This window comes from Corvus brachyrhynchos, unplaced genomic scaffold (genome assembly GCF_000691975.1).
Source record: "Corvus brachyrhynchos isolate BGI_N302 unplaced genomic scaffold, ASM69197v1 scaffold56, whole genome shotgun sequence".
Taxonomy (NCBI): domain Eukaryota; kingdom Metazoa; phylum Chordata; class Aves; order Passeriformes; family Corvidae; genus Corvus; species Corvus brachyrhynchos.
In genome coordinates this window covers 3,451,232-3,462,604 of record NW_008238664.1, presented here as the reverse complement: position 1 = coordinate 3,462,604, position 11,373 = coordinate 3,451,232, and the positions used below count along the sequence as shown (strand labels likewise).

At 45.4% G+C, this 11,373-nt stretch overlaps 1 protein-coding gene across 27 annotated transcripts in view; it reads left to right on the top strand.

The window, feature by feature from the left end:
• The window catches only part of RBFOX2 (RNA binding protein, fox-1 homolog 2), a 114,005-nt gene that overhangs the window by 46,794 nt on the left and 55,838 nt on the right, over nt 1–11,373 (top strand). For all 27 annotated transcript variants that reach the window (XR_001863162.1, XR_001863165.1, XR_001863164.1 and 24 more), the window contains exon 2: nt 6,439–6,663. Coding sequence is in view for 19 of the 27 variants with exons in the window: in XM_008636405.2 (XP_008634627.1) it covers nt 6,439–6,663 (225 nt within the window). In the remaining 8 variants the exon portion in view is untranslated. The remainder of the gene's footprint in view (nt 1–6,438; nt 6,664–11,373) is intronic.

Below are 11,373 nucleotides of genomic sequence, written 5' to 3'. Positions count from 1 at the left end.
CTCCCAGACACACAGGCATGTCAGTCTTGCTCTCTGGAGTTACAGAAATGCCTTTGTAGTGTGGACTGTGGGTGTCAGGTTAGGGTCACATACCCCTCTGAATCCAGGAATGGGTTTGTACAAAGATGAAGGATATGAGATGGTTATATCCTTTGTATGGATCCTTTTCACCACCAGATTTCTTTTCTTGTAGGCATTTTCCCCGCCCTTCCCATTCAGAAGCTAATCTGTAATGAAATGGCTACAACAGAGAAAGTGTTATTGCTGCATTTTGGGATAGACAGCTTGTATCATGTTTGTAGGCACCTGCAGGGTTGGCATGGGCAAATCACTGTTTTGGGGTGTCTGGGGCATTGGAAAGCCATCACTTCTTAATTCTGTACATCACTTTATCTTGTGTTTGAGTATCTTCATGGCCCTAAAGAGCAAAAGCACAGTTTTAAAAACCCAGGTATAGGTTCCATGTGCTGTGAGAGCCACCAGTGTAGGGTGGAAATTTCTTTGGTGTAATGAATGCCCCAGGCTGGTTTTTTTTTGTGGAAAGGATAATACTGGACTTCCTGGTTGGTGTGGGGAACATCATTCACACTGCTTTGTGTCCATTCCCATTTGCTAAGAAATTGCTCATCGATACATTTGTTATCAGCGGGCAAATTGTGGGATTGCCTGTGGAGAGGGTTAATGCATGCTGGAGACTGCGGTTCCCTGGCAGCCTTTGCTCATCCAAGTGCTGGTGCCCATGGCCCTTCCCTCCCCAGCTTCTCCACCCCCTGTCCTTTCTGGCTCTGGTTCTCTTCCAGCTCCTTGCCAAGCTGTTTCAGCGCTCTTAACTGGGAACAAAACTAACCTGGCAATAAAAAGTGAGTAATTTTTTTTTTCCTGGGATACGTGCTGAAAGGGCTCAGTGGTGGGCAGGCTGACAGGAGAGAGAGGGCAGGAGTGCACAGCTGGAGGTGGGATGGTGACAGCTCCAGCCAGAGCCCCTCTGAAGCTGCAGCTGAGAACTGGGAAGGGAGACTGTGTTGGAAGGGGCTGGGAAAGGGACCCTGCTGCAGCAGCCTTTTTTTTGATCTGTGAGAAGAGGAGGGGGGGAAAAACCAGCCCATTATTAATTAATTAATTATTCTCATGCTCCTAAGCAGCAGCCTTGTATGGTAAGCCCTTTCTCTCGTCTGTGTACAGCCAGGGAGCAGTGCTTTGCTTCCTGTGCCGGAGCCGGGTGTGATGTTTGCATCCCTGACAGGAGGCTGTGACCTGGGGTGTAGGAGGAGACAGCTTGGTCCCTGCATTCCCCTCACTCAGAAGGATCCCTTTCATACAGAGAGCTGAGGGTGGGCAGCAGCTCTAGATTCGTGCCAGGCTGTTCACAGATCCCAGCTCCAAACATTTTTGCTGTTTACGGAAGGGATTAGGTTAGTGCAGAGAGCAAACAGTCGTAGCCTGGAATGCTCTGGTCTTCACAAACAGGTTAATTGCCTCCATTAGCTGCAAGCCAGTTGCTTCAAGGATTCATAAAATTAGTTCAGTGAAGACATATGTATTAGAAACCCCATTCCACTAATAGGCTTATACTCGCATCTATCCCAGTGATTTGGGGGTTAGCAGAGTTCAAAGGCATTTTTAAGAGATTGTTTGATGTTTATATGCTGTACCATTTCTCTGCACCTTTCTGTGATGCTGATGACTCACAGTAGGGTTATGGATAGCACAGACCAGTTGCCCTGTGGCAGTTTGCCACATCTGTACAAAAATTGTACTGGTTTAACTTTTCCAGGAGTATAATTTTTATTTGGCTGGTCAGGCTTTACTATCTATGCATATTGTGGCGTACCGATACAGAAGAGAGCTGGAGCTCCATTGCTGTAAGGCTTCTTTCATATCCCTCTACTTACACCCGTTTTTCTGATGAGCAAAACAAAACCACTCCTTCACAGAACAGACTGATCTTTGGCAGTTTTATGGAAGCAGGAGGCCTTTGTGTATATTTCTGGTGTTCGCTCCTGGTGCTCCAATGCCGTGATCTTGGATCACCACCTGCTGTCTGCTGAAAGAATTCATCCTGTGTCACATTTGCTGAACCACGTTGCTCCTTGTTAAGTTGTCGTCCCCAGCTCCCACCCTTCCTCAAGGTACCAGCACGTGTGGTTACTCATCGTTCCTCCGCTTAGCTTGGAGCTGCAAAAGTTCATTAATTAACTTAAAGCTGCATAAGCTCTTAGAAGTGTGTCCCCATTAGGGATTTTTCACTGCTTGAACTAAATTGTTTTTTAAACAAAATGTGGGATGGGTTTGTACTGAGCTGTGTAGGCAAACCCCTGACTTAAGGAAGAAAGTTGGCACCTGCAAGTACACGACTGGACCTTTGCAGGGCTGAGAATAAGGGCCTGAAAGCAGAGCCCAGATGGGTAACCATATCGTTCTTGTGCCCTGAGGGCTTGGGTGCTCATGAATCAGATGCCAACATTTTGCAAGGGGGCAGCTGCTTTGAATTCCTGCCTGATGTGAATGAATTATTTCTGTGGGAACAGAGCAACAGAATGAATAGAAAACACAGGAATTGCTGCTTTTCTTTGAACTATAGTTACCATATATTGTGCTGAAGTATTATCTTTTTTTTTAAGGTGATTGTGTTAATTACACTGTTTCACTTGCACTGAACAGCCTTTCCCAGTTTGAGCATGGGATGGCAGCTATCGTGGCTGGTGCATGGCAGCACAAACTGGCAGAGCAAGTCAGTTAATCTGGAACTGCCAAAATTACTCCTGCAACCAAATAAATGTCCCTCACACTCACCCCCTGGAGACTGCCAGCCTGATGCATTGTAGCCAACAGAGGTGTCTGTCTGGTCCTGATCATTGATTAATAGTTATTTCATACCATCACAGAAGTTTAAGATGGCAATAGCTTTTGTGAGGAGCTGCAACCAGGTTTTCTTAGTCCTGTGATGGCATCCTGGTGTAAGTTTGGGGATGGTGACTGCTCTTGGGCATGTCTATATCGGTTTTTTGTTGCATTTTAGTTAACTTTTTAGACATCTTCATGAGCTAAAACAAGCAGGACTGGCATTGCAGTGAGGTATGTTGTCAAGATCGGATAGACAAAATACTTTCTGTCGAGTCTATCCTCCTAGGTACTTACCTTTACTCAGAAATTTAAGGGTTTCTCCATGCTCTCTGTACCTCCTGAGAAGTGTGGGAAGCAGCACCCCTGACTGCAGAATTTTACGTGGTGGTTTAGAAGCAGGGGAAGGAGTTCAGGTTCTATGTTTGAAGATTAGTGGGGTTTTTGTGTGTGTGTGTGTTCTGTGTTAGTCCTTGAAAATATGAAGTGTTGTGTAAATGTTGAAATTTGGTAGAATAACAGAAGAGGTAGAATCTCCTCTGGGTTTGGAGGATATCAGTATGCTGTGAAACCTGCAGAGATCTCATCAGGAGTCCTTTTCTGTAGACACTAGTGGAAACAGGGAAAAAAGTAATTCTAAAGCATCAAAGGAAATTAAAATTACAAAAAAAAAAAAAAAATCAGACAGGAAATGTGTCCATAATCATATGAAGAGAAAAATAATTTGAGATACACATATTCCATGGGATGATGAAACCTGGACAAATATAATGATGATAGATCTCCAGATAACCTGAGACATTAAATGAAGGATACATTTGTAATAAAAGATACGATTTTTGCATGTTAGTGTGATTTGAGGAGTGGGGGAGTGACAGTGGTATTAAAAACATTTTATTCTGTACCAGAAATCCTTCTTTAAAAAATCTTAGGAAGGTCAGAGAGGAGCAATAAATAAAGTTACCAGGATATTTTGGCTTGAGAGATGTGATTAAACTCAAAATAAATATGTATTATCAAAATGCCACAAGCAACAGAGGAGAGAGTAAGCATTTTTCATTCTTCAAACATTTGTAGGTAATTGAAGAAGGGAGAGAAAATATTTAAAAGGTTGAAATGCATTTAAACTGGAAGGAACAGTATTAACTGAGGGGTAAAAACATTGAAAATAAGATTATATGAGGTTCATGGGCTGGCATTTTAAGTAGTCTGAAAGTGAGGTTGAACAGAATGCTGGACTATGTCCTTTGGGGAGCAGCCCTGCACTGTTGAGAGGATGGCAGAATAGGTTTTGTTTGGGGCTAATCAGCATTCTTTTCCCCTGACCTGGGATGCTGCTGGCTTGGAAATCTAGCTTGTTCTGAGAAGACTGAAAATAGTTTCTGCTCCTCCATTTTTCCTGTGGAAAAAATTTTAATTGAGAAGAAATTCAGTTTCCTATTTAGCTCCTATTTGAAGCTCCTATAAGAAAGGGGCAGACAATGTGGGCTGTACAGAAGAACGCAGACCATTAAATGCAATGAAATACTGTAATCAGAAGAGCTTGGAAAGGAGACAGTGTGTGGACAGAATGGAGCTGTCATGTAAACAGTCTGAATAGGTGAGCAAGAGGATTGCTGATACCTGGTTTGCAGTGGGATGGCCATCGTTCTGCCTGTCCTGCCTCCTGTTTTAGAACTCGCTCTGCAGATCTTGATGATGGGGTTAGGTCGAGTTAGAAGTGGCTTGCTTTGAGGCTGAGAATAGCAAAGGAATGAGCAGAGCCAGAGGGCTGGTGGAGCTGCCCTCCTTTTTTAGGGGGAAACAAAAACCCTGTCCTGCTTCCAGAAAATGTGCTTGGTGCGTGGAAAAACCTCCGCAGAGCTGCGAGCACGCGACGCAAGGCTGCCACTGCTTGAGGGAGTGCGTGCAAGGAGCTGAGCACTGGCCACGGCTGGCATGCTTGCCTGAATTTTTCTTTCTCAGATAAGGCTGCAGAGTTTGTGTTCCTGCAGGCAGCAAGGCTGGACTTGAAACCGCCTGTTCTTCAGCATGGGCCAAGGCTGCAGCTCGGCTCTGCTAAGTGGTATTGAATGCCCTTCCCTCTCCTTCTCCCCAGCTGCGGGAGCGCGTGGCCACGTGGCCCCCAGGGGAGGCAGACCAGATAGACTAATGTCAGAGCAAATTTGGGATTCAGCCAGTGTCTGAATGACCCGGTGCTGGCTGGAGGTGCACTGCGTTTATCATTGTTTCCTCCGCCCGGAAGGGAAAGCTGCAGGTAGGCTGATAAAGGGGCTGAAAGGTTTGTCCGGCTTCTTTGGAGGTCCGTCAGCCCCTGCATGCTCTCTGCTGAAAGGCTGCTTGGTAATTCCCACTCTGCCTTTCCTGTCCATGGGATAAGGTCTGTTTTGCTTTTACTCCATTGATTTAAGCATGCTGGTGTCAGAATAGCCTCGAGCACCTCCAGGCTTTGTGGGGGAGGACCCAGGGCTGGAACAGCAGCCAAAATTTAAAATCAGAATTAGTCCATTGACACACACATAAATCAAACAGCCCTCCTATCATAAATCTTTTCTGTGGATTTTTTTTCTGCTGCGGCGGTGAAAGCAGTAGGAGCAGTGCAGCAGCCTGGGCTTCCCAGGGCTGGGCTTCAATGTCAAGGCTGTTCTCCTTCACCCCGGGTGGCTGAATGCAGCTCCCCCCTTGGTGAGATCCCTGCAGAGGCTGCAGGGCTGCATGCTTTTTTGTTTGCTTCTTGTGGTTTTCTGACATGGTGGGGTAGCATTTTTATTGTCTTCTGGGGATATCTTTTGCATGGTCAGTTCTCTGTTTCTGAGTCATCTGCTTGGTGTTAGCGACATCTAAAACAGCGCTAAAAGCTTCTAAAAAGTCCACTATCCAAGAGGTCTCTGTGGGATACCCTAAGATGAGGGAGGAGTGGGTAATTAATGCCTTGTGTGATTGTTTACTTAGAGCTCTTTGGTGTCTCCTGCATGGCCAGCAAGAAGCAAATGGGATATTCCAGCAACAGATACCTGGGCACCTGTGCTCTGTACTCAGTGCTGCCAGGGCAAAGGAGGGGGCTTCTGCGCAGATGGATTTAAAAAACTGTACTTTTTAGCACTGTAACATAACAGAGAAGTGTGCTCTGAACCATACGATGTGCTTGCTTGTGGGCTTGCTTGTGAGTAGTGAGGGTCAGGCTGGAGGAGATGGACACAGTTATTGTACTTTTAGGGATGTTGAGTAACCCTGTTCTTCTGTATTTCCTTCTCATTTCCAATGTTTGAGTGCCTCTTCCCTTTTCTGAAATAACACCTTTCTGTGTGTAAAGCTTTGTATGAGATCACAGGGGTATGCAATCTGCAAACCCCGTAATTTGTTCGCTATATGCCACCCAGTAGCAAGAAAATTGCCCTGAAAAGATTAAGGAAACAGTGTCATGGCTCAGAGGAGCAAGGCATGCGCTTTTTGATAGGAGAGATAATAGAAGCCTGTGGAATACTATGGTGACAGTGAGTGGGATATTCACACCAACGTGTGTGTTGTTTCTTAGGCTGATGTTTTGATCTATCCTCTGTAGTATAAAGCTGTTTTCTCCTTTTTTCCTTTCTTAAGGGTAACCAGGAGCCAGCAGCAACTCCTGATGCAATGGTGCAGCCATTCACCACAATCCCATTTCCGCCACCCCCACAGAATGGGATTCCCACAGAGTATGGGGTGCCACACACTCAGGACTATGCAGGCCAGACCAGCGAGCACAATCTGACGCTCTACGGAAGCACGCAGCCGCATGGAGAGCAGAGCACGAACACGGCCAGCACGCAGAACGGATCTCTTGCAGTAAGTGCACAAGGGTGCCCAGCCAGAACAGCACAATGCTCTGGGGAAAAGCAGCCACTGATTAGATTGCTGTTTCTCAAGTGTGCAGCAAACCAGCAGCAGGCTTGAAAGGGGAGAATTATAAACAAAACATGGCTTCTGACCTTCCATTACGGGGTTTCCCTTTTTTGCATGTTCCCCTTGTAAATTGGTGCCTGCAGAGAGCAGTAGGACTTGAAATCAGCGATCATGGTGGTTTTACCGTGGTGGCATTGTCCAAAGACAGTCTCTTACAAAAGTGTTAATTACTTTGCGTTAATTGGCGAATGGTTCAAATAGATGTGATGGAGGCAAATTCTAGAGGGTTGACAGTACAAAGAATTAGGGTTAGCACATGCATTTTAGGTGTAATCCCAATGTGGTTTTGTTTTCAGGAAGCTAGCAGAGTAGAAAATTACTTTTTGTTGACTTTCTGAAGACAGCAGTGAGCTTCAGGGAGCAAAGACAGGAGATGAGCTCTCAACTACTGGTCATCCATTTGCCAAACCAAGATTTTCATCATCTTATATTTTTTTCTTTCTTCTTTCCATGGCCTGGAACTGGCACTGGGCAACATGCTGGCAGATTATCCCAGGAAAAGCTTTATCCACCCCTTAAGCCACTTGTTAAGACTTAACTTCCTAATAAAGAGCCTTATGGTGAGAGCATTCGGCGCTCAGGGGCAGATTTAATCTGTTAATGCTTTCAGTTTTACTTGTAGTTGGTGTTTGGCTTGTAGAGATTATTTTCTTTCCCTGGTAAGTACTGAATGAATTCAGTGCCAACAGTTGGAAGAACTGATAGTGCCAGCTCAAGTGTTCATGGTTCCTGGTGTGTGCCTCTGCTCCTTCTGCAGTGGGCAGTGGCTGCACGCTTGGCGCCGTCGGTCATGACTTTGATAAGATATCGTTGATTTCTTCCTGGGAATGCCGCAATTAGGCATCTTGAAGAAGAAAAAGAGTACAAACTCTCTGAGGCACGTTGGTAGGGTGTGAAAGGAACTTAGGGTGCCTTGCTTGGCAAAAAAAAGTAGATAAGAAAAGACCAGGCAGGAAATAAAACTTAGAGCTGGTGCAGAAATTAACAGTGTTCAGAAATGCAAGTCATCGTTTTAGCACCAGATTGTCCAATACTGTTCCAACACATGAGATTTGGGTTGCTTGTCTCCAGCAAACAACTATCTCAGGCACTGCCAGTTGGATGAGGAAGCTGGAAACAGGGAATAAAACAGGGCAGTGGCTTTCCCCGTGTGTTTTTGCTGTTCCCATCCTTGTCCAGAGCTTAAGAGCATTTCTTTCTAATGGAAATGATGTGAGCCTTGACCTTGGATATAAGCTCTTGCCAGCCTTCCTTCTCCTCTTCCATATTAGGAGCCATCTCTGTGGCTCTGCAGGGCCGAGCTCTGTGTTTCATCAACTAATGCTGGCTCCAAGGAGCCCACAGGCTGTGGCCAGGCTGTGAGGAGGGACTGGGAGCCCATCTGTGTGGGGGGGAGTGTTGCTGGGAGACTGCTGGCAGGCAGTGGTGTTGCCAGGAGTCTGTGGAGGGAGCCTGACTGGCAGGGGGTTATCCAAGAAACAGGCTGAATAACACACAGCACTTGTACTGGCTGTTGGAAACAGGTGTGCATGTCTGGAGTGACTGTTTGATGTGGTTAAAGACGTGCAAGCTGAGCATGCAGAGTCAGGCTTGTGGCCGTAGCTGGCTGGGAAAGGGTAAGGACACACACAAGGGCGTTGCTGTGGCTGCTATGGCTGGGACTGGACAAACCCAGAGGTTCCCAGATGGTGGCACACGAAGAAATCTGTGGGAGCAGGGGGAAAGGTGCCTCAACCAGCGGCTTTTCACATGCTAGACTTCCACATCCACTGCATCCTGGATCTTCCAAGTCCCTTTATCTTTCTGTCTAGGACTCCTTCTCTATGAAATTATTTTGATTCTGTGGGCTGCCTTAGGGTGTAATTCCCTGTAACTTTTCTTCTCCTCAGTATGCCAGTTAATGATGCAGGAACTAGGGGAAGCAAGAAGGCTCAGTAGTTACTCAAGTTAAAGCATGCTATTAAAATACAGCAGAAGAGATTGGTTATTTCGTCTTAAACATCTACAGCTAATGTCAAGCATCTTGTCCATCTCATGTGCTGGCTATTACTTGACACACGTGTTCAGTCCATGTGGACTAGACTGTTACGCTTTAAGGCATCTTCTCCTTTAACCATTTTATCATCTTGCTCAAACAGCAGTGCTAACTTTAACAGAGCAAAAAGTCATCAGGGTGAGGTATGAGCCATCCCTCCCATTACTGCTACTGACAAGCACAGCTGCTATCACGTGTGTGAAGGCGATACCCCAGACTCAACAGCCAGTGGATTTTTTAGCTGCTGATTTGAAGCCTGTGCTCCTATGGGATGATTCAGAAATTCCTTCATTCGGACAGATAAGTTCCCTGCTTGCTTTTAAGAACAAGGCCTGTGATTGGTTCTGTTGGCAGGACAGAGGGAGATAGCAAAAGGTGTGGTCAGATGGCGGGGCTTTCCTGCTTTTCAGGCTGATAGCCTTTAGGAAAATTGCAAAAGAACATGGGGTGGCTTAAAGATCCCTCGTGGAAAGGGGGCTTGATCTTGTTGGTAAGATGTTACACAGCAATGTAATGTGGTCTGTAACAGGGTCCTTAATGCACAGGGTAGGAGCACCTTTTCATAGAAACTTGGCTAGCTCTGGTGGGCAAGTGAGCTGGAATGACTTGAGATTAGTGGTGGTGTCTGAGTTAATAGACAGTGCTCTGGGAGCCTGAGGTCAAAGATCAGCAGTGAACTTATGTAAAATAAACTTTGAGAGTCAAAGTCCATGCCTTCCTACGCAGTCTAAAACCCTGAACAAAGGGGAATAACTGGTTGGTGTCACCAGCTAAGGACGAGCTCAGTTATGGAGGACTGAATGTAGTGGAAAGCATTCAGAGGTCTCAGGACTGGGGCATGGAAAAGAAATTGGCACAGTAGGTGGTGTAATACAAACAGCTTCATCTTTTGGAATCTCTATTTTAGGATCAAGTCTCATCTGTGGGGCTTTGTTTCTTGCCTGGCATGTGGCAAGAAGACCTCTCTGTCTGCATGTCCAAGCATCTGTCCTTTATCTTGATACTGTCCCAAAGCACAGCTGAAAGACCTGGATTAAAAACAGGCTGAGGTACAGGACCATATTTGGCCTACTTGGTCTGCCTGTTGCAGCCCTTCTCTTAAACAGTTGACACTCAGCATTTCACTTATGGTGCTGGGTTGCCTAGTTTCTTCCCCCTTCCCCCTTCTTGGTTTACCTTAGTGCTCTTATCCCTAATAGAAACACCCAGCACAGTTAGCTGCAAGGGGAGATGCTAATTAGGCTGCAGTACCTCTGGCAGCTGAGCTGATCTAAGAGATTCACTCCTGTCAGAAAGGAGAGATCTGGCTCCAAGCGCAAACTCCCACTCCTATTTTACTGTCTCTGGCATTCCTTACGTGAGCCACTTTAATTCACTGACCTGGCAGAAAGCTGTCCAATTCTTTTGCTGGGTTAATGAATTAGAGAGCTCTTGGAGGGATCCAGCAAATGCTGTTGTTGCAAGGTAAGCGTGTGGAGAGCATGGCCAGAAGCCGAGAGCAATTGTCAGCTCTCTGCATCTCCTGGTACTCTACCCGCAGAGGGAAGATTAATCATCTGCTGAACTAAAAAGGCTTGCTTGATAGTAAATGCAATGCACTTAATACTGCAAGCTGATTATTCAACTTGTTTCTCTTGTTAATGTCAGAGGGAAGAATTTGTATGTCTGTATAAATTATGGAATGCAGCTGGAGGTATAGAAGTAGAGGAATAAGTTTATGTAAATTACTTCGCATGAAAATGGCAGGTGCTGCCGCCTTGGTGTTACGTTGTCATGAACCAGTATAAAGCATTATTTAATTACAGAGCATCGTGTCTTGGCTTCTTGATGTGCTGTACTGAAACGTATTTAACTCATCTGCTGTACCACAAAGGGATATTGACTTTCAAATTCTCAAAGGAGACACGTTTGTGGTGGAGGGCCCATATGTGTCATGTTCAGAAGCAAGACAGGGAAGGTGCTTGGTCATCTGGCTGTGCCCTGTACATCTAGCAAGGGCTTAGAAAGAAGAGAGCCAACAGCACCAAGGATTCCTCAACTGACTTTTGCAACACATGGATGGTGTTAAAATGATGACTTCCCCTTGGGTATTTCTTGCCCAGAACTGAATTTGCAGAATTTTCGTCTGTAATTACTTTTCATCCCTTTAGTAATTAAAGCAATTGCTCATGTGAGGTATTTCAGGTGAAGAATATGTTTAATGAATATCCTCAGTTATTTTCTGATACTGCTGAGCAGGTAGACATGAGGAAGAACTAGCTTCAAATAAGTAGTTTGCTGCTGATTGTTTGGCCACCTCAGCTTAGAAATTGCTGTCTTGAGGTTGCAAACCCTGACATTTAACATCAGGAGTTTGCGTTGATTATGAGGCAGATTGTCAGCACTTGCAGACTTGTGTCTAGTGAGGCAGATTTAAAAATGAGAAATGGGAAATAAATCAGCAAACATCATTACGTTAGCGTATAAAGCTGTGGTACTTCTGTGTATCTCTCGAAGGTTATAGCAGATCTAGCAGAAGTACAGGGAAGGATAAAAGTGATGATGAAAGGGATGTAGCA